This window comes from Stigmatopora nigra, chromosome 1, assembly GCF_051989575.1.
Source record: "Stigmatopora nigra isolate UIUO_SnigA chromosome 1, RoL_Snig_1.1, whole genome shotgun sequence".
Lineage (NCBI taxonomy): Eukaryota > Metazoa > Chordata > Actinopteri > Syngnathiformes > Syngnathidae > Stigmatopora > Stigmatopora nigra.
The window spans coordinates 15,803,022-15,826,304 of NC_135508.1; the positions used below are offsets into that span (position 1 = coordinate 15,803,022).

The 23,283-nt window shown below is 39.7% G+C and overlaps 3 protein-coding genes across 5 annotated transcripts; 2 read left to right on the forward strand and 1 right to left on the reverse strand.

Moving 5' to 3' along the window:
* The first annotated feature begins 370 nt into the window (after positions 1–370).
* Positions 371–7,551, forward strand: qars1 (glutaminyl-tRNA synthetase 1). The gene is made up of 23 exons (XM_077730629.1): positions 371–564; positions 847–997; positions 1,863–1,972; positions 2,043–2,118; positions 2,208–2,272; positions 2,369–2,422; positions 2,633–2,693; positions 2,754–2,831; positions 2,917–3,002; positions 3,080–3,166; positions 3,246–3,345; positions 3,526–3,604; positions 3,688–3,927; positions 4,006–4,098; positions 4,196–4,333; positions 4,902–4,989; positions 5,066–5,212; positions 5,430–5,531; positions 5,599–5,691; positions 5,770–5,897; positions 6,656–6,722; positions 6,812–6,937; positions 7,095–7,551. The coding sequence occupies exons 1-23, from the start codon at positions 454–456 to the stop codon at positions 7,143–7,145; spliced, it is 2,331 nt and encodes a 776-aa protein (XP_077586755.1). The 5' UTR covers positions 371–453; the 3' UTR covers positions 7,146–7,551.
* A 1,193-nt stretch (positions 7,552–8,744) lies between these two features.
* LOC144202647 (transcriptional regulator QRICH1-like) lies at positions 8,745–16,904 on the forward strand. Of its 2 annotated transcripts, none has more exons than XM_077725517.1 (12): positions 8,745–9,037; positions 10,873–11,155; positions 11,229–11,312; positions 11,385–11,522; positions 11,607–12,374; positions 12,508–12,685; positions 13,192–13,346; positions 13,420–13,534; positions 13,665–13,773; positions 13,875–14,023; positions 14,106–14,196; positions 15,475–16,904. In XM_077725517.1, the coding sequence occupies exons 2-12, from the start codon at positions 10,901–10,903 to the stop codon at positions 15,650–15,652; spliced, it is 2,220 nt and encodes a 739-aa protein (XP_077581643.1). In that variant the 5' UTR covers positions 8,745–9,037; positions 10,873–10,900; the 3' UTR covers positions 15,653–16,904. The 2 variants fall into 2 exon arrangements, with proteins under 2 accessions (XP_077581643.1, XP_077581651.1); XM_077725525.1 differs by having other exon boundaries at positions 8,745–8,973.
* LOC144202663 (receptor-type tyrosine-protein phosphatase V-like) lies at positions 16,610–22,779 on the reverse strand. Of its 2 annotated transcripts, none has more exons than XM_077725537.1 (11): positions 22,653–22,779; positions 22,215–22,290; positions 21,743–21,842; positions 21,451–21,541; positions 20,476–20,552; positions 20,261–20,395; positions 18,708–18,830; positions 18,430–18,590; positions 18,181–18,316; positions 17,213–17,274; positions 16,610–17,136 (listed from the first exon to the last, which is right to left on the reverse strand). In XM_077725537.1, exons 2-11 carry the CDS (start codon positions 22,217–22,219, stop codon positions 17,001–17,003), a joined length of 1,026 nt encoding a protein of 341 aa, XP_077581663.1. In that variant the 5' UTR covers positions 22,220–22,290; positions 22,653–22,779; the 3' UTR covers positions 16,610–17,000. The 2 variants fall into 2 exon arrangements, with proteins under 2 accessions (XP_077581663.1, XP_077581670.1); XM_077725544.1 differs by lacking the exon at positions 22,653–22,779 and adding an exon at positions 22,362–22,525.
* Positions 22,780–23,283: the final 504 nt, after the last annotated feature.

Here is a 23,283-nt window from a genome sequence, read left to right on the forward strand (position 1 = left end):
TATTTTTGAGGAGTGCACAATTTGATTCACGGACATAAAAACGCATCACAGCGTTACCAAGTCACATAGAATCTATGTCACAGATTACAGATAAAATGTTGCAAGGACAAAATGGCAGTTTGTTTTCGTTTAAAATAAGCAAATGAGCTTGTGCTCACCAAGAAATATAAATATTTGAAAAATGTCTGGAATTATTTTCTGACGCAATATTTCTTCGTGTTCGTTCACCTTTTATGATAAACACGTTATGATTGGCTATGTTATTTTCAGTAGGCGGTCTTCTAGTATACCCATGTATGATTGGTTGAAATAGTCCTTACCCTTTACTCCAATTGGTTCATATTATTTCTCCTCCTTCTCCCTTGCAGTCTACAGGAAGCATTTCTCTCTCTGAAGCGGTGATTCCGTACGGCTGTAGCGTGTCTGTTCCCCTCTTTAGAGGAAAGTGGAAAAATGGACGATACATCGACACTTTTTCTGTCTATCGGGCTCAGTGAGCAGAAAGTGAAAGAAACACTGAAAAATACGGCTTTGAGTACCACCCTGAAGAATGCAATCGTCCAGGTTTGACACATCTATTCGTGGAACTCTAAGGACAGCTGTGACAGTGACACACTCGCTTCATATCTTGTCACAACAATCATTTAAAAATATATTCATAATTAATTATATTTCCTGTAGTCGATCTTTAACTAAACCACTGCCTTGTTAAGGGCTTTCACATGGACACTCGGTTTTTCATTTCTAAATACTAAGACACTTGATGATCATGGGCAAGTTTATTGTTCTTCATGGGTAAGTTTATTGTTCTTCATTATTTTTTAGTGCATTTATGTTTGTCTGTAGGCTCGCAGTGTCAGTGGATCAGCAGAAATGGACAAAGCAACGGGTACATTGTTGTACAATATGGCCTCTCGACTGAAGGACTCAAAACGTCTAGTGTTCCTTGCAGAAAACATAGCTCAACGCAAGATAACCACTGAGCAACAACTCGCAGGTAACTCCATAAATCTGTCACATGCTGTAAAACCACACCCACAGACACGCAGAATATATGGGGTTTAATTACAGCCTAAGGCAGACCCTGTGAATCAGGGGTAGAGAGCCATATGTGGCTCTTCTGATGGGAGCTCTTCGCTAAACTGTGAGGTAAAATATGTATTTAAAAAGTTGGTGACAGAGCCCCGAATGCACCAATAGGAGCGTCACGTCGGCACTGTGGCGCTGACGCTATACCTCTAACTTCAATCATCCACATTAAACTTTTCTGAATGCATATTTTCATTGAATAGCAACTGCGTAACAACAGTGTTGTCAAAATAATTCAATGAGCACTTAAAAAATGGTTAAAAAAAACACAACTACCCCCCCCCCCCCTCCCCCCCATCGCATCTCATTTTCACATTTTTACTCTTAAATCCTGTGGATGGCTCTCAAGGAATGACATTTGAAAATAGGAATTGTTTATAGCTCTCTGTATCAAAAAAGCTCCCAACCCCTGATGTAAATTGTTGCAATAAATGCCCTTACTTTAGTTGATAGGAACATTAATAAACAGGTAATGATTGACAATATTGGAAAATAACTGACATTACATTTTTTGGAGTGTGTTTACAATATATTTGCAGCATTAAAAATCTGATTACTGAGGACTTTGGTCATGCAGGAAATCAGTTATTTAGATTATTATTTACCTATCATACACTACTACTGCTTTTAGTATTATATCAGGTTTACATTTGAAAAAAGAAACCAAACCACATTATTTGTGGTAACTCTTAACAACATAAGTATGCTTTATGATTACCCACAAAAACAAAGACAATTCTCACACAGAGACTTTTTGCATTCTTAATCTGCAGCTGCTTTGGAATATGTCAAGACTCACCCTCAGGACCCCATTATCCAGACTGAATTTAATGAAGCCTGTGGAGTGGGTGTGGTCATTACACCAGAGCAGATCGAAGATGGCGTAAGCACGCACTCTCACAAACAACTTTTGAGTTCGCTGTATACATCTGTAAAAAGGAATCGTTGTGCAGGTGGAGTCTGTGATCAAAAAGCACAAAGAACAGCTTGAAAAAGAGAGGTACCACTTCAACATGGGTCTGCTAATGGGTAGGATCACTCACCAAAGAGGGCAAATACTTCCAAAGCTTTTGAAGCTACACAAACAGAAGGGCAAAATTGTTGGTTTGGTGTTGCAGGAGATGTACGTGCCGCTTTAAAATGGGCTGATGGGAAAGCTCTCAAAAATGAGGTGGACATGCAGGTAGGTCAAAGTGTATTGCAAATTATGAAGTGAAATGTCTGCCAAATAAATTTGATTGGCTTTTTAACCTCATTGAATGTCCCTTTTATCATAAAGGTCCTACATCTTTTAGGACCCAAGACGGAGGTTGACCTGGAGAAGAAATCAAAGGTAAGAAGATACCTTCTGGAATACTTTTTGCAACAAATGAGTAATGCACGAGCTGGGCTAGCTCTTTTTTTTCATATACACTTTTGATTATTCAGGTTGAAGCAAACAGCTTTCCCTCAATTTGTAATATCTCATTTGTATGGGGGGAATAAGGAAAATATTGCCCATTCAATAAACATGATTTTCTGTTTTTCTCTCAATACCATGAAGCCCCAGAAAATTAAAGCTGACAATGAGGTGAAGGCGAAAAATGAGGAAGTGACAGTGAATGGTAAGTTGCAAGATTGACCGTTAAATTTGTGTATTTCAATTTTAACCACGTGTTTTTTAGGCGAGGCCACTACACCTGTGGAAGGAAAGTCACTTATGGAGCAGCTCAGAGGAGAAGCTCTGAAGTTCCACAAACCAGGTGAAAATGGAAGCTACTAGAAATCAAGACATAGCAAATTCCTTCCATAATGTACTATCAATACCGTTTATTGACTAATATGCAGGTGAGAACTATACAACTGAGGGCTATGTGGTTACACCAAACACTATGGACTTGCTGAAAAAGCACTTGGAGCTTTTTGGTGGACAGGTGAGTTCACATGAAAAGTAAAAACAAAACGACTCAACAAAAGAAAGCACAAAATAATGATGACAAAATCCTTATAGATACGTACCCGTTTTCCTCCGGAGCCTAATGGTATTCTTCACATTGGGCACGCCAAGGCCATCAACTTCAATTTTGGTTATGCAAAGGTATCTCTCACCTCTATTTTGATCTCTTACAGTCGTTTAACCAGTGTGGCTTTCTTTTTAAACCTCCACTCTTTTCCAGGCAAACAATGGTATTTGTTACTTGAGATATGATGACACCAATCCTGAGAAGGAGGAGGAAAAGTACTTTACTGCCATTAAAGAAATTGTGGAGTGGCTGGGTGAGTTTATGAGTTGTCTACTTGTGACGCTCATTAGGTTAACAGTGTTGTGTCTTTCACAGAAGGAAATTAAAGATGGAAATTAGCCTTTGGCTACAATCTTACATATTTTCATATATATATGTTCATAAATATAAACATTAATATGTGCTGTCCTTATCAAATAAATCAAACACACAGGTTATACGCCATATGCAGTCACACACGCGTCGGACAACTTCCAGCAACTTTATGATCTCGCATTGGATCTGATTCGCAGGTGAGCACAAATAGTATGTTTATTTTGAACGGGAACAGAAAATGGAAGATTTTTTCATTGTTGCCATTGACTCCCCTTCCTAGAGGTCACGCGTATGTGTGCCACCAGAAGGGTGAGGAACTAAAGGGTCACAATCCTCCTCCGTCACCTTGGAGAGACCGTCCAATTGAAGAATCGTTGGTTTTGTTCGAGAGAATGAAAAACGGGATGTTTGCTGAGGGAGAGGTTACACTTAGGATGAAGATGGTGATGGAAGATGGGAAAATGGACCCTGTCGCATACCGGATAAAATATACGGCCCATCATCGAACAGGAGATAAATGGTAGGCTAGTTGACTCTTTAGTTATCTTTTTGACCATATTAATACTTTTAAACCCATTTCCGGAATGTTTCGTTCCAGGTGCATTTATCCCACGTATGACTATACTCACTGTCTGTGTGACTCAATTGAAAATATCACACATTCTCTCTGTACCAAAGAGTTCCAGGCCAGGTAGAGGTTAATCCCTTTTTTTCTATTATTCTTTCTTTTTTGGAAGTATGCTAAATTAATTTCTTGTCTAAATTGTCATCACTATTTTTGTTGTCAGGCGATCATCATATTATTGGTTATGCAATGCTTTGGACCTGTACTGCCCTGTTCAATGGGAATATGGTCGTCTGAACCTCACCTACACAGTTGTGTCAAAGAGAAAGATCATCAAATTGGTGGAGACGGGGGTGGTCAGGTAACGTGTTGAATGGCCAAATTTGTAAGAGATATTGACACCTGTTAAGGTTTTTTTTTTTTTTTAATTAGCCCTAGAATTACTTCCAACTGTTTGTTGCTACTCTGTTGTTGTTTACAGGAAAACTTTACTTTAGAGAAAGAATATTACATGTGTATTTAACATACTTGCATACCTTTTGAAAACCTGCAAACCTGGTTGTAGAGAGGTTCTCATGTTTTTTTTTAAATATTTTTTTGTGTGAAGTTCACAGAAATGATTACCATTGTGTTATTATATGCATTTTTATGAACAATGCCTAAATGTAGATTCTTACGGTCTTGAAATACAGTTGTATCAAACGGAAAAAAATACATTGCAATTCAGTGCAATGGCAGATACAAATTTATGTCCAGCCTTGGTTAAAATGTGGTTAAAACTAGATATCATATTAACTATATTTTTCATACCTTTTGGAAGCACTGTTTTGCCTTGTGAGATGATGTGTCAAGAAAAGTGTGCTCATTGAGGGTAACCCTTCTTGAGCAAAGTATTAGCCATTAACCTAAAATGCTCTATCTAATTGCAGAGATTGGGATGACCCTCGCCTATTTACTTTAACCGCACTTAGAAGAAGAGGCTTCCCACCAGAGGCAATCAACAACTTCTGTGCTCGGGTATGTAGTCAAATAAAGAAATAAAGTAGTCGCTTGTAACGCTTTTGTAAAACATGAGTTTTTGACATGTTGGTAGGTTGGTGTCACAGTTTCCCAAACGACAACCGAACCACATCTTCTTGAATCGTGTGTCAGGGATGTACTCAATGAGACGGCCCCACGAGCAATGGCTGTGCTGGAACCTCTTAAAGTCACTATAGTGAACTTTCCTGAGGGCACAAAGGTATGCTTCATCTCTTGTATTTTGGCTAGGCTCATGCTTTTCACTTTATCAACATAGAGCAGGGAAATTACGTATCGTTTTTCAGCATGCCTTCTAGACGCACCTTTTCTACTACTATATGTTTTCAGATGACCTAATGCTTTGGTCATGATGTCTCTACAGGCTGCCTTTATGTTCTGTCTTTTTGATCTAAATGTCGCCCATCTTTTCCTTTCAGTCAGAAGTCAGAGTGCCAGACTTCCCTGCTAATGAGGCCAAGGGAAGCCACACTGTGCCATTTAAAAGCACCATCTTCATTGAACAAAGTGACTTCAAAGAGGTTTGAAACACAAAAAGACTTATTTCTCACTCGATATAAAAGTTGACCATTTACTGTTTTGGTTAAGGTAATAGAGAAAGGCTATAAGCGTTTGACCCCAGAACAGCCTGTAGGACTAAGGCATGCTGGGTATATCATCTCTGTAAAGAAAGTCATCAAGGTACTACTTAGCAGGTTTCATTTGAACTTTTTCCGCGAATGTTTGCGCGTATGTGAAATGCAAACACTTTTTTTGCAGGACGCACAGGGAAAAGCGGTGGAACTGGAAGTGAACTGCTGCTGCACTGATACAGCAGAGAAACCAAAGGCCTTCATCCACTGGGTCAGCCAGCCACTTGAGTGTGAAGTACGCCTCTACGACCGGCTGTAAGTGATCATTCTAGCTTACAGTGGATATTATACAAGCACAAAGTCCCGTGGAAAAAAAAGAATAATTGTATTCATTATATACTGTTTTGTTGCACTCTTTTCTGTCATTGTGTATATCTCGAAACACACAATGCCATAGTTTTGAATGCTGGTATTTCTAATTGTATGGGAATTGTAGCCAGTTTCCCAGTTTTTGGAAGACCATGTTATAGTTTAATACAACTAATTATTAACATTCTGCGTTGCAAAAATATCTCTTCAAAAGAGTGTCTAGTTTCTAAGAAAAATATCTCATCAGAGTTAAAATAAGATACAATCCCTTTTGAATTTGGTCAGATATACAATATATTTATTGCTAGTTCTACCACCAGATTTTATTACTATTTATTCGTAAAATAGTAACTTTTTCAAGTGAATTGTTATTTTCTTTATTAGTGGCTAATTCTTTCCCAATTTAATATCAGAGCATTCACCACCTCATAATTTAGATGTTTCATTAAAGGCTTATTTAACACGATAAATACTAATAGAAGTAATGACCCCAAATTTCCAGTGAACATACTATGTAACACTGATGTTAACAAATTGTAAAATAACCTAGTTTTTAGCACTCTGGTCATAATACATTATTAAAGTTATCAGTTATGAATATTGTTGACATTATCTGATGAAAAACGTGGCCATGCCGCAGCGTTCATTTGTACTACAAAAAACCAAGTGTTGACTGAAGTGTTTGAATCCTGCCATTTTTGTAGATTTCTACACAAACATCCTGAGGATCCAGCTGAAGTCCCCAACGGCTTCCTGAGTGACATCAACACAGTAACTGGCCTTCATTTTTACAGCGTACTTTCTTGTGTTGACATATTCATGGTTTAAAAATAACTTCTTCTTTTTTCTTTTAAATGTAGAATTCTATGCAAGTGATCAACAGTGCCTTAGTTGATACGTCAGTCAAGGGAGCAAAAGTTCTTGACAAATTCCAGTTTGAAAGAGTTGGCTACTTCTCCATGGACCCCGACAGCACTGCAGACAAGGTACAGTACAATTGAAGAGCTGCCGAACGCCCGATATGACAAAATAGAGGACATTAGCTTCGATAGGTATATGAGAGTTGGGATTTTGTTGTGGAAATGATGTATTTCCTCTTATCTGGTTCTATTTTGTATTCACTGACAACTATTTTTTTTCCAGCTGGTCTTCAACCGAACAGTTACTCTTAAAGAGGATCCGGGGAAGATTTGAATGTCAGATTGTGATCAAGCTTCGTATACTGCTTCCCAAGAGCCCACAGATACATGAAATCATTTGCATCTGCCATGGATAAAGCCAGACAACTGCTTTGGTTAAGATTGAAATAAATCAGATCATATTTGGGAACTGTGTTTTTCCCAATTCCTAAATTAGATTTTTTTTTATTACTCATTATAGTTTACAGCTAAGGTACTGTATTTACTATTGAACCCTGTCATTTCCGAAGAAAATTTTCAGTATTTATAATTGCTCACAACGCAAATCAAAATATCAATATACTACTGTCTCTTGTGTGACACAAGGATACTTTTGAATATAAATGCACAAAATATTACCTCTTTTATACCAGCAAGGGTGCTCTCGTGTATCATGGAAAATTAAAATGTATTACAGTTTGTGTCTGGTTTCAATAATTGTTACAAACAAAAATACACTCAAGACCCAAACATTTACTCTTGTGTCACAACATCATACCATCAGCAAAAGGAAATTCTACTCAATTCAGTCTATTCCTATGGACCAAATTATAGTGAAAAGTATAGTGAAATGAATGCAATGAAATGCAAAAGGAAATTCTACTCAATTCAGTCTATTCCTATGGACCAAATTATAGTGAAAAGTATAGTGAAATGAATGCAATGAAATAATTTTAAATTTTTCTTGTATACATGGTATGAAGATATAATATTGCTCAGTTCGAACTGCTTTAAGTGATTTTCAATTAATTACATTTAAAAACAAAATGTCATTTAACATAGTAATGGTAACTGTGGTGGTTAGTGCATAATAATAATAATAATAATAATAATAATAATAATAATAATAATAATAATAATAATAATAATAATAATGATAATAATAATGATAATAATAGTAAAAATAATAATAATATGAATAATAATTAGAATGATAATAAAAATAGGAATAATAATAGGAATAAAAGCCCTAGCCAATTCCTGACAATAGAGTTACAACAATTAACCCTTGCTGATCAAGTTTTGATTAGTTAATCCAAGATGGTCAAAATGCAAAATGAACTAATTTCTATTGTTTGTGAAAAAAAATCTAAATGTTTAATCAACAAAATTGTAATACAGCAAAAATATTTCTTTTTAAATAGAATTGAATTATTTTATTGTCATTTTCCAAGTACAACGAGATTTAAAGCTTCACCACGAAGTGTACAAATATCCACATACAAACAGAAGTAGTCAACATATGTAATCAACAACAACATAAGTAGGGAAGTGCACAAATAAAAACAAACTTACGAACAAATGAATAAATAAATAATGATAAATAAATAAGTCATAAATAAGTAGTTAACATAATATATAGGTTTTAGTCAACATTATATTACATTCTTATTATCATCATAATCATCATCATCATTGTGTTATTATTGTTATAAATATCATTATTATTGTTATTATATTATCATTAGAGTTAACACTTTTTTAAGGTAGACCGCTATCACATGGGTCAATCATTGGCGCATGTTCAGCGCGTGGCGTCTTTAACCAACGCAAGCACGCTGCGTGTTTTCGCGAAATCGCCCGTTTCAAAGCCTCGCGAGAGCCGGTCATGTTCACAACTCGCCTTCCGATTGGTCTGGGGGTACTGTTGTAAAATGGCGCCCTGCGAAATATAAGTAGTCCAGAAAAAAAGGAAAAAAATCTGTCTCCAGCTAGAAAATTATACCCCAAAGAAGGAGCCCAAAGTCCATAGACACAATTTTAAACACTTGATTCCTCGACGAATAAGAAGCAACGGGTAGAGAAGACGCCGGCCCGAGACTCGGCCCCGTTGAGGAAAAGAGGTAGCTTATGCTATCGAGTCTGCAAAACCTTTGGCAGCTAGCGACGCAGCTAACAGTAAACACAGTAGGTGTAAAGCTACTATCATAATTGTTATCGCCCCTTCATATGTACTGCTCTTTATGTAGTAGCCACGTGTGAAAGGGATGCTTTTAAGTAAAAACACCAAGCTCGCCCCACACCTCGCCTTTTATGGCTTTCTTTAGCCAAAAACATGCATGCAGCTAGTTAGCCGTAGTGTTGGCCAAGCTGGCGTGTTGTGTAATCGACAACAAGACGATCACATTCTATTCTTTCTCTCTTTTAAAGTGGCGAAAAACAATTGCGCAGGCAAAAGATTCCGCTTAATATACATTTCCGTAAGTGCTGTGGCGGATTTGGAAAGTGAGCGCGCTTTTGTCACCAGCTCGTCTACACTCAAGATTAACCCTTTCGTATTATCCGACTATCCGGTTGAGACGATGCATGACCGTCAGATGGAAATCTTCGGGGCAATGACTGATTACATTTGATCGCTATGTCCCATTTGAGCTTCTGTATTTGTGTCTTAATTAATTAAGTCTTTGTGTTAAGGCTTTTTGGAATAGTCAAAGTCCACGCCAGTATTTGTGCACTTCTGTGGTTGATATACTGTTGCACACTGTCTACCTTAGTTTATTTATTGACATTTTCCAAGAGAGCCTTTGTCTTTGATTGACTGACATAGAGAATAGTGTGCTATTACACGCAAAATCTAAAAATAAATAAATAAACAAACTACCCCTTTTCATCCTTTTCTATACTTCAGTTATCAGAAGAATGGCATGGCTAGGTTTTGCATATTGTAGCTGGTCCTTTAAAGAGGCAGGCAATTTGCTTTCGTGTAACATCTATGGTAAATACCGGTTTCATTCTAAAAAAAATCATATTTTATACGTGTTGTATGTAATTTGGCGAGTAATCCACAATCCCACTGGTTTCTGTTCACATGGTAATAATTAGGGCCGTGGTAGTTAGAGTCCAAATTGTACCTGTATTTGTCATTTAATTAGATGTTTGTATATTGATTTTATAATGACCCTAACATATGCTCAGCCAAATACATAATTTGCTCCATTGTGTTAAATGTGTCTATTTTTCCGACCTGACACAAAACGCACTTGTGTTTAATTAAAAAAAAGCGAATTGCTGCCCTCTGTTGGTACTTTAGTCAGATTCACCTTGTGAACTTGCACAGGCAGATGCGTTCTATTAGAAGCGTATATGAATATTTTTGGGGTACTCTCTCTCTCATCTCATTTTCTGAACCTCTTTGTCCTCACTAGGGTCTGTGGGAGATGCTGGAGCTTATCCCAGTTAGGGGAATTTAGAGTGTCCAATCAGACTACCATGTATGTCTGGGAATGTGGGAGAAAACCAGAGTACCTGGAGAAAACCCACGCAGGCCGGGGCAGAACATACAAACTCCACACAAGTGGACCAACCTGGATTTGAACCCAGGACTCCCACTGTGAGGCCGAGACGTTAACCACTCATCCGATGAGCCGCAAATTTTTGGGGTACTAAATGAGGTCAATGACTTGTGAAGAAATTTCAAATATAAAGTACAAGACTTTCTTCTCGTGAGTCCCTTACTTGTTTTTTTTTAATTTACATTTTCTATTGGATCTCCGCAAGATTCCTAGCAATTCGAAATTTATAGTGAAACAATTTTTATTTCTCCTAGAGTCGCTGGCGAGCAAAACCATCTTTTTACTTACATTAATGTGTGCAAATGTTCTGACAGAGCAACATTGCAGGAGGTCCGCCAAATTATTTAACCCTATTGCTTAATTTTAAAGACGCGCATGGATTACTTTAAACTGCAGCCTTCATTATTACACAGCTCATAATGACTTTCAAAATTCTGATTCTTTTCTCAGTTTTTCTTTGAACTAAGTCTTGGCAACAATGAATAATTCCCTGGATGGTACAAGCTCCTATGAGGAGTTGGTGAGACAGAAAGCCCGCAGTATCCCACAGCATCGTATGAAGGAATTTCTTGAATCCTTGGCCAGTAAAGGCGCAGATGCATTGCAAGAGTTCAGCCAGCCAAGCGGGGACGTCACGACCACCACCACAACGATGGTGTATCAGCAAGAGGCGAATTGCATCTACACAGACAGCACTGAAGTTGCAGGGTCACTTCTGGAACTAGCTTGTCCGGTAAAACTCATCGCTTCACATTTCCGCTCATGATAAAAAGCTGTCAGAACTCAGCGTTCTCTTTTTGATGCAGGTTCAGGTCCAAGTTCAAACTCCGCAGCAGATCCAAGACTCGGCAACTCAGCAGGAAAATGTTCAGAATGCAGAGATTGTACAGGTTTGTTAGATGTGTCTTTTCTTTTGACATGTTCACTTTTCTCAAAGCGGCACTGTCATTTCACAACAACAGGTGCAGATTCAGGGTCAGTCGGCAGGGCAGATGCTAGGTCAGGTCCTCCAAGTGCCCTCAACATCTCATCAGCAACTTCAAGGTGTGACAGCACAGCTGATTCAGCCAGGAGAACTGACTGAGGAGCAGCAACAGCAAGTACTAATTTAAAGACATCTTATTTCTTTGGCAATGTAAGTTATACCAGAGTTTGTATAGATGAAATCCATTTCTTCCCGTTAGCTTCAAGCTCAGTTGGTGGCGGCTGTGGCAGGGGGACAGCAGATCCAAATTCAAACAGTGGGGGCCCTCTCTCCGACCCAGCATCAGGACAGCGTAGAGAGGAGGGCCCTAGGCACCTTATCCCAAGGCGTGGGCGTCCTCCAACCAGCCAAGAAACGAAAGGTGGACATGCCCATTACTGTGTCTTATGCCCTGCCGGGCCAGCAGGTGGCGACAGTCCTGGCTATCCCTCAAGCTCAGGGTCAGCAGCAGAGTTATGTCTCCCTGCGACCTGACCTCCTAACAGTGGACAGCTCCCACCTTTACAGTGCCACTGGCACAATCACCAGCCCCACAGGGGAGACATGGACCATCCCTGTGTATTCTGCGCCTGCCGGGGCCGGAGGCCGGGAGCAGGTTACGCACATTGCCATCCCCCAGGAAGCCTATGGAACTGTGCAGGTAGCCGGGGCAAATGCTACAACCATGGCAACAATGCCAACGCAAGTTACCATTGAAAACGACAAGTTGAAAAACTCGTCCAGTCAAAGTCAGACAGCACAAGCGGTTTCCAGCATAACAAGCACTGGAGGATTGGGGGGCCAAGAAGAAGTGGTGCACACGTTGGCTGCGAACACACTTTTCCCCGCCCAGCTGATGAATGGCAATATCCATATCCCCGTCGCAGTACAGGGCTACTCCAACACTACGCAGTCACTTATTTGGGACCCACAGCAGCAGGTTCTGCACACACAGGGACTAACCGGGCAGGATGGCCAGCCGATACAGGTAGTTCTCATTGCCAGGTGGTAACAACTCACCTCTGATCAGGGGTGTGTAGATGTGGAACATCTGCTGTAGGATTGCAAGCGTGGCATTTCTGGGCAGTGGCTGAGGAAGTTTTTTTTTCCCATTTGTGCAGGCTCAGACGGTGGTAGCAGAGGTCGACGGGCAAGGCCAGCAGCAAGTTCAGGTTCAGGAGCTTCTCCTACCCGCCACTCTCAAAGCAGAAGAGGGGCTGGAAGTGTGGTGTGTCTGGGCTCAGCGGAAAAATGCGGACATGGACAAATCTGATCAAACCAAACTAGCTCCCATTGGCCGTGAGTACACCATTTTTAAAAGAAGGCAATATTTTGCCTTCTCGTTACTTTAATGAAAGCCCACTCTTACCTCAGGGGTGTACTTCACTTAATATGGATGAATGGGATTTCACTGAGCCACAACCCATTGTCCTTTTCTTTGTAAAATATACCCTAAAAATAGCAGAAAACACAGTTTTACCGTTTTGCTGAGGGTTCTGAAGTCAGAGTTGTTATCGGAAGTAAAGTGGCAGAAGGTAGGCTCCTTCGCGAGCTGTGTCTTCCACTGTTAGTTTCATTGCTTTGCCAGCATATGGGTGTTTTCTTTCCAAGAAATTCTAACGTTTTATCGGGAAAAAGGTGTTTATTAGGTGTTGTGTAAAAAAAATTGCTCCAAAAACGTCACTGCTGACATAAGTTGCTATTTTTTCTGTCTGACCACGTGGTGACGGAATTATTTTATTATGTATTTAATTTGTGTGTAAAAACTGGTGACATTAGGACTTCAATTGTGCATTATATTTTAGGACGGCAGGCGCTGCGTTTCCAGGAAGACTTGGTCTCGTGTGCTGTAGCGGAACTCTGCATGGGTCTCTCTTTAATGACCACTGATGCCCGAGGCCTAGAAGGAGAGCTGTATGAGGCTGATGTCCTTTATTATGTATTTCTGTGCATCCAAAAGGTAGGTTCACTTGAAATCCATTTGTACTTTTATTTATAGGAATCGCAACTAAGTCCCTCCTCTTATCTTGCAGTATCTGTTTGATAATGGTCGCGTGGATGACATATTTTCAGACCAGTACTACACTCGCTTTGGTAAAAGTTTACACCAGATTCTCCAACCCTGGACTCCGTCTGTTCATCCACTAGGTGAGAGCAGAAATGCGGACCACATGCAGATTTTGTATTTGGCACCTTTCAATTTATATTGTACATTGTGTTTAACAGCCCTTAACCAACAGCTATTTATAACTATCGGGCTCTTTGTAACTTCTTTAAGGCTATATCATCCCCAGTCATGTGACAGAGGAGATGCTGTGGGAATGTAAACAACTTGGGGCTCATTCCCCATCCACATTGCTGACAACTTTAATGTTCTACAACACAAAGTGAGTCGTCACGGAGACATGCCACATGTTTATAGACACAGTTGAATCACAATTTATTTAAATATGATTTTTTTTCCCCCCCCAAAACTTTTTGGGGTCAGGTATTTTCATCTGAAGACAATTGAACAGCATCTTAAAGTTGCTTTTTCTAAAGTACTAAGACACACTAGGAAGAGTCCCAATAATCCAAAAGACAAAAGCACCAGCATTCGATACCTGAAAACAACAGAAAGGTTCATAGGTCAAAAGGGTAAGAAATGCATAGATTATTAGTGTAACATGTTCATTAACCCTTTTTGTAAAGACTTGTAAATGTGTTGCTGTTCATTTAGTTACAGATGACATGTATTCAGAGCAGCTAGAAGACCCAGAAAACCCTCTGCGATGCCCCATCAAGCTGTACGATTTCTACCTCTTCAAATGGTAAATAACTTTTTTTAACAATGTGTTACTGACACATTTCCTATTGAAATTTGTACTGGAGCGTGTAATGTAAAACTATCTGTGGAAATATCTACCTTATTATAGGAATGCCTGGATATGCGAGTTTAATTTGTTCCCGGACCATGCTTTTAAATCAAAACATCCAGTTGATCTTTGTTCAGGAATGAGAACCTCCCCTCAATGATCATTATGGTGGTTTTGATTTGGAAATAGCTCTCTATAATAACAATATTTAAAAAAATAACATATTTAAACAATTTAAGTAAATTTGAGTAATATTAGCCTTATCTATTGACTTGATGTCATTTAAAAAAAATAAAAAAGGTGCAATTGTATTAAAGAGGCTTTAGCCAGGGTGAGATGGATCTGGCAGGTTATCTATTCATTGCCTTCTTTAACTACCAATATCCTCCAGGGATGGAAGGGGATTGGCTGTAATTTTCTGTGCTGCCTTTATGACTACTTGTAGGCCTATTCTGTCCTTGACTGTGGAGCCGGTGTGCTGCACCGTGATGCAGTATGACAGCACTCTTTATACTATGAAGCAGTAGAAAGTCAGCTGTTGATTTACCTCCAGATGCTATTTTTCACCAGCCTTAAAAAGTACAGCCTGTGCTGTGGCCGTTGTTGCTGTGCTGATGGGCCATCTTAGGTCATCTGTGGAAAAGACTCTTTCCACATAGGCCAGGTCTATCTGTCCACTCTCTGCTTCCTCCAGACCATCACAATTTCCTTTGTTTTGATTGTATTCTGCCACAGATTATTTGGGGTTTACTGTCTTCTGTTCTCTAAAATGGCTTTACACCAGAACCTGGGATATTACTAATTAGACCGTTGTAATTAGGGAAATGCATCACCAACTTTACGATTGTTTTAGTTGCTCAAATGATATATCATAAATAAATTAACAGTTATAAATGCCACTCTTGCAATTTCATTTAGTAGCCTGTCTATGGTTTGCCTTGTTAGACTTCAGCCAAGCCAACAATTATTCATTCTTTTAAACAGGCATTTGATAATTCTTATTTCAGTTTGGCCGTAGACTTCAACTAAAAGTGGCAATAGACAGCTTCTTAGTTGTGTTGATGTACTACTACCATAGCACTCTCCCATCCATTTTTTGCTGGCAAGTCCAATTGAAAAATGGTTCAAACGATAGTTTGTATTTTGAAATGTTAACTCAAGTACTAATTTCATTGTCAAAGAACATTGAACATGAGGCCCTGCATGATCACCACAATATCTTTTCCTCTCCAGTCCGCAGAGCGCCAAGGGACGTAACGATACCTTCTACCTTACCCCGGAGCCCGTTGTGGCTCCAAACAGCCCCATCTGGTACTCGACTCAGCCGATCCCAAAAGAGGAGTTGGAACAGATGTTGACTCGCATCCTTGTCGTTCGTGAAATCCAGGAAATCATCAACAGTGTACACTAATTGGACCGAAAGTGATTTCCAAATGAACAAAACAGCTCTTTTTTTTTCTTCACCATGCCTTGAGAACTCATTTACTAGTAGTTTTCTATTCCCTCACAGGCATGGATTGCTTCATATTCATTGGTTGGGTCTGCAAACCTTTCCTGTACATGTGAAATGTACATATGATCAGTACAAGCAATTCACATATTCAAAAGATTACTTAAACTACTACTCTTCTTTTTTTGTTCCTTGGCCGAAGGATGATTGGACCTAATCTCTCAACTATAATTATGTATATTTTAACTGTGGGTCTTTTCATTACTCGCTACCAAGTGTTTATACGCTTTTCATAAACAAAACCGTAATATATTTCTCTGCTACTTTTTACGGACTTCCTTCCCTTTATATTTGTTTCTGAATTAGAACCTCAGCAGTATTAATGCTGAGTGTGGGATGACAATTTTATTTTTACACTTTTCTGTCTGCTCACGCCAAGGAATTAGAAGCTGGTTGTGTAGACAGCTCCCTATTCAGAATTTAAGCGCTCCCAGCTCGACAAGCCATGGACTTTAGGCACCAGGAAGGGTCCTGCATCCATCTAAAATCATGCATAAGAGGAACTTCATATAGACATCTTCCCTCTTCAGAATTTAAGCGCCTCCCGATTGTCAAGCAATGAACTTTTGGCAACGGGAAGGCTTCCGTGCCCTCTAAAATGATGCAAAAGAGGAACTTCATTTATTCTATGAATTGAGAGAGTCATCCAAATGACATGCCTTTAATGTTGTATATTGTAAAATATTCAGCTCATTCATGTATTGAATCTGGATATGCCTGAGGGTTTTCAGAAACATGACCTTTTTTGTACAGCTGCTATACCATGTGTTTGCCTTTCTAGTAATTTCACTGTCTGTCCTGCACATGCATCCTTAAGTACCGGTAGCCCACATTGTGTCATAATAAAATGCTGCACAATGAATTTTCAAACAAATTTTAATTAAGAAAAAAAAATCATAGTTTTAAGACAACTTATAAAAATAATGCGTTGAGCTTTTGTGCTACGTCGACAAGCCTGAGCACCATAGGCGTGACCAAAAAAAAATGCAACTGCTTTGTTGCCTTGTAACCAGAACAGTACTTACTAACAGGTTTGGCCTGTTAAGCAGGTTTGTCCCAGCTATCCTGGCATAGAGTTATTAGCTTTGTCAAGCAGAAGTGCTGTCGGTGCCCTCAATGTTACAGCTACTAATTAAAAATATTATTTTTGTTAGGGCCCCTGTCTGTCATGACTCCATAGAATTGTCTCATAACTACTTTATACCACACTATGTTGGCCAAGAGGCATATAGGTTAATAATGTATCTGGTTAAGACGGTAGCAGCCTTCGCAGTAGCTTCCCGGGTTGTAAAAACTGTTGCAATGTACTCGGTTGCTCAGGCGTCTGTTCTGGGTTGCGATTTCGTCTGCGGAACTCCCGGTCTGTGTGATCTGGGGGGATAAAACTGCAGAAAAGTCAGAGTATGGAAAACACAAGTTGATAATTGCTGTGGCTAGTAGGAGTCTTCTATGTGTGCTTACCATGATGACTTTCCACCACTCAGCCAGTATAGGAGAAACTGATGTACAAATGTGTATTGCCCCTAAAGCAGAAAGGACTCAATTTTAAAAATTCGTTTGAACAATCAAATGCAAAGAAAAATTTAAATAGGACCACATTCATTTTTTTCTCAATATTTTGTTGTGGGTCTATGTTTGAGATAATCATTTTTGTAATTTGTTAATGAAAAGTAGTCTTCCTCAGCCTAAAAAGTTAATATTATCTCATAATTTTCTGAAGCGTTGTATCCTCATTAGTGTTGCATGGGGTGCTAGAGCCTATCCCAGCTGACTCCTGGCCAGAGGCAAGGGACACCTTGAATCGGTGGCACACACACCCATACCTAGGGGCAATTTGGATTGTGCAATCAGCCTACCATGCATGTTTTTGGAATGTGGGAGGAAACCGGAGTAACCGGTGAAAACCCACGCAGGCCCAGAGAGAACATGCAAACTCCCCACAGGTGGACGTGACCTGGATTTGAACCCAGCTGTGAGGCCGATGCACTAATCACTCGTCCCACCGGGCTGTCATTGATATTATTGTGATATAAATAGTTTGAAAGGTAGCAGAGAGTTTTTAATGAAGATACCAGTTGGAAGTACTAGGTAGTTTTGTAAATAACAATTTACATAGTATGTATGCTACATAAAGTTTCTATACTAGTTTATTTTGGCTGTCCCTATATTTTAAACCCAAAATCATATTTTGAACTGGACTCCAGTTGGGAGGGAATCCAAAGCAATGTCAATTCAGTCAATTAGAGATGGTAAAAACGAATCTTGTCGATTATGAGGCCATTCGTTTCCCAACTGCTTGTAAAATCTAAACTATTTTTTTCTGGCCAATACGCACTCTCCCATCAAGTGTTATGTCGACGAGTCATAGTCTCCGAACAAAGCCTTATAGACAGATTCTTTGAAATTATCGCATGAGATTTCATATATACCAAATTTTGGACCATCCACATTCTATGAAGTCGTAGGTCAGACACAGTGTCTCGTATATTAGGCCGGATCCCCCTCACACACAGCTGCATCACCCAGAGCAGTGTGACAAAGGTCCCTGTACGGCCTACGCCAGCGCTGTTATGTACAGAGGGATTGTAAACACAACAGTAAATGGGTGTAAATCTCATTGTCATAACAGTTCATCATGCAGGCATGAGGAAAACAAGCAGACTTGGCAGAGTTCAAACCTGCAGTGCACAACAGCCGGGCCCAAACGTGGAATGGCTTCCAAGTGCTGCCGCACTTGATCTATAAAAGCACAGAGTGATGATGGGTCTCTTGGAACTCCCCGATCTGGCCAGGCTGGATAGTAGTAGTGTGTTAGGGTCAGATCTGTTGGACAGTCTCTCTGAAACACACAACACCTATTTTGATCTAATGACAACGGGCTCATCAAGCCGGGGCGGCAGGCAGAGACGTCATTCAACGCAGAGGTGATTTAACAACAATTGAATTCAAGACAAACCTGTCTGAGGTTAATGGTGGAGATAAAGTAGTCCAGGCCTTGTTTCCGAGCCACTGTTGTCACTTGGAAAGGTCCGTGATAAACTATTCCTGGTAGAAGCGACCAATACTCATCACAAAGTACCTGCATGCAAAATAAACATTTGAACTCATCTTCCTAGACTAAATGATGATGTTTACTTCCTGGATGAAAAGTCAATAATTAACTAAGAAATTACATTACGTTGGATAATATAAGCATTGTTTACCATCATTAAGCCTAGTTAATGAAGTCGGCAGTTTCGCATTCATTTAATGGCAACAAAAGCAGCAGAATTAACAGCAATTCCCAACAACAGTGGCGGTACGTAATTGCTTTGCTTTGTGAAATTAACCATTGATTCATTCATTCATTTTCTGATCTGCTTCATTCTCAAACGGGTCGCGGGGGTGCAGGAGCCTATCCCTGCTGACTTTCGGCCATGAGGCGTGGTACACCTTTAATTGGTGGTCATCTGATCGCGGGGCACGAGGAAAGAGACAACCATTCACACTCATACTTAGGAGTGTCCAACCATGTCTTTAGGGTGTGGGAGGAAACCGGGATACCTGGAGGAAACCCACGCAGCAACCTGAAGGAAGCTGATGTTAGCATTAGTACTGCATCATTCTGTGCAACATGACTAGGCATGAAGGAGATTTTGATTGAATTAATTTTCTGTTCTATTCATGCTATAGCCTATTCCAACCAAGTGCGGTCACTCGCCAGGGGGCATCCTAAATTGGTTGCTAACCAAACACTGAGACAAAAAGCCATCCACGCCCTAATATAGACTTAAGGACAATTTAAAGTGTTCAACCAGACTACCATGCATGTTTTTGGGAAGAAACCACTGTACCCAGAGAAAACCCACACAGGCACGAGGAGAACATGCAAACTCCACGCATCAAGTTCCACTGGGAATTGAATTAGGAATCCAACTTTGTGTTTAGTTAACAACCATAAAATATTTTTACACCAAATAAAGGTGGTCTTAGAATTAAAAAAAAGCACTCATTGAGTCTTTAGTTGGGTGGCCCTGTGAAACCAGTGGTTAGCATGTCAGCCTCACAGCTCTGGGGTCCTGGGTTCAAATCCAGGTCGGTCCACCTGTGTGGATTTTGCATGTTTTATGTGGATACTCCGGTTTCCTTCCCCCACATTCCGAAGACATGCATGGTAGGCTGATTGGACACTAAAATGCCCCTAGGTATGAGTGTGTGTGTGTGAATGGTTGTTCGTCTCCTTGTGCCCTTTGATCGGCTGGCCACCGATTCAGGGTGTCCCCTCCCTCTGGTCCGAAGTCAGCTGGGATAGGCTCCAGCACCCCCTGTGGCCCTAATTAGGATAAAGAGGTTCAAAAAATGAATGAATGAATATTTAGTTTCAAAAAAGTGTTAATTCTGTGAAGAAATGTAGTTCTTTGTATACAAAAATCAGATTTCTTCTCTCACACACACACACACACACACACACACACACACACACACACACACACACACACACACTCACACCACAGGGGGACTATGTCTCACCGAGTCCTCGGATCTCAGAGCTGTCACCATGACAATTATCCTGACATTCTGCTCCCACACCATCCTCCAGAAATCGTTCATGGTGTCACGCATAGGACCCTGGGTGCAGATAAAGTCTCTCCTAGATACTCCACCCTGCTCACAGATGTGGAGAAACATACTTTTGTTGAACCAATCTTGCAATCTACACTTAAAGGGAGTGGGCAAACTCTTACAGGTACAAAATTGGCGTTGATGTAGTCAGAATTGGGGAGGGAATTTTGGATAGAGAGCCTCACACGGCAGTGGTCATCTGTGGGTTATAATAAAAATGTCAAGGATTACAAAACACACTTTGGCAAGACGTCATGGTGGTACTCGGACGTTTGGTCACCGGATGTTTGGTCCCCGGACGTTTGGTCGCCGGACGTTTGGTCACTGGACGTTTGGTCACTGGACGTTTGGTCACTGGACGTTTGGTCGCCGGACGTTTGGTCGCCGGACGTTTGGTCGCCGGACGTTTGACAACATGACAGAGTTTACTGTTGAAACCAGCTCTCAAAATTACATTCACCCAAACATGACCAAACATCCGGGCGACCAAACGTCCGGGCGACCAAACGTCCGGGCGACCAAACGTCCGGGCGACCAAACGTCCGGGCGACCAAACGTCCGGGCGACCAAACGTCCCGGCGGGCAAACGTCTGGCGACCAAACATCCGGCGACTAAACGTCCGGTCACACGTCGGGGCAAGGTCACAAGAAATTAGGGCCCAAGGAAGTAGATGAGGCTGAGGGGAAGCAGTGCTCATACCAAAACTTCAATAACTTAGGCAGGATCTTGGAAAATAACAAAGACTTGGAAATGAAGACCAAACCACAAAAGGGCAAAGCGAGGAATGAAGCACATGGAACGTGGATCGAGGTAACGAGGAAACCTGACGAAAACGGACAAAGGCAGACGATCCCACAAATGACATAACAATCATTGGGGTTTAATTAGACAGACATGGGTTGACGAGACAATTAGGAACAACTGGGAAACCTACGAGGGAGCAAGCAAGGAATACACCAGGGGCGGAGAAACCACAGCTGAACACAATGGGTAATTACTCAGACAGGAAACCAGAGGAAAAAAAGCATAAAACCAAGCAGACCTAACATTGGTGAACGTGCATTTTTTAATATAGTTATACGCAATTTGTGCTTACATGGCAAAATATATTGGTATCGGTTCTTGTCCTTGTTCGCCTCCAATTCGGCCGTCTTGGTTGAAAGGTCTTTGCCGACATCTTTCAGTTCCTTCACAAAGGTGATAATATATACACTGCATAGTTTTGAATTCATAACGGAACAATTGGTGACAGAAAGGTCAGACTTCTAAAGGACTGTGAAGAAACATAACTTGACCTTCATCATTCATAAACAACATTAACAGGTTTCTTGGTTGGACATGGAAACAAATCTTTAAAAGTTGCAAGTTGAGAGCAGCAAATGATCTACCTCAAATTCTTGCTTTAATCCTCTGTTGTTAGAAGCAGAGAGTGTCTGGTATTTACACTCAAACTCATGCCACATCTGGGCTCTTGATAAAGTCTGCGATCTGGAAAAAACAACAGCCATTTCATAACTACAGAAGATACCAAAAAAAGCTGCTAATTACTTAATACCAGAAATCACAATTATTTTCCCATAGAAGATTATTTCATAGGAATTGTAGAACAAAATATTTATGAATATTAATGTTTTTTTTAGATTTGAAAACACACATGGGTGTAAACTTTACAAGCATGTGTGTTTTCAAATCACACAGTACCTCATGGCTTTACACTGTAAAGCCATGAGGTACTGTACTTGTGGATGTGTATTTGTTTAGTATTCTGTCCTTCAGCTGGGTTTGCTGACAATGAGGAAAACTGGTCCTTTGAGCACACTTTATTCTGAACATATCAGAGTGAATTTTCACAAAACTGACCTCATGTCTCTTCTTCCAGCAAATCACTAACTCACGTAGGATGCTCACAAATTATTTCCAGCTTTTGTTCTTGGTGCTGTAAAATACAAAACATCTTAGAAAGAAAAATAATCCTTTGTGATTATAAAAAAGCAACAGAAACAGTACATTTACGTCCAGTCACCCTGTCCCAGCTTTTCTCCTCTATTAACTTCTCCTCCTTTTCCCCAACAAATTCTGTTTCACTAATTTAGGTAAGAAAATGCAACATTTGGATCCGTACTATGTCTCCCATAAATGTAAGTAAGCTGAGCCCAACTCCCTTCTTCCAGCTAAAGTGTGCCACATGTCCACCAACAAGAAAAACCAGATCCAACACATTTTTAACCCCGATGGTTCAAACAGTCCCAGTTTTAATGACAACAGGCTTTAAATAACACGTTTAGAATAGAGAATTACCTTTGCGAACAATGTGCAGCAGATCGAAGAGAAACATAAATACTGCTTGAAGTCTGTTTTTAATAATTCTCCTATTGGCCTACAGTCATAAGCGAGAGATCTTGACATGTATTGGGTGGAGTCAAGGGGTGGAGACTGGATTTATGAGGAAATGAAAAGGAAACAGCCATTAAACTGTCACATGGCTGTCAGGTATTCACCCTCATTATTTGTTCCTGTGAAAAATATCATCTCTACCGGGAAATTCATTTGATGTTCTCAAAGCATATTTCCCCGTGGTTAAGGTTATTATGCATATTTATTGCAGAAACAGTTGTTCATTGTACTGTACAGTTACGCCCATCATTACTATTATCATGTTATGACTAGTGTGTAACATTCCTTATCATTTATTCACAGGATATCAAGCTTTTTGTACATATATATATATATATATATATATATATATATATATATATATATATATATATATATATATATATATATATATATATATATATATATATATATATATATATATATATATATATATATATATATATATATATATATATATATATATATATATATATATATATATATATATATATATATATATATATATATATATATATATATATATATATATATA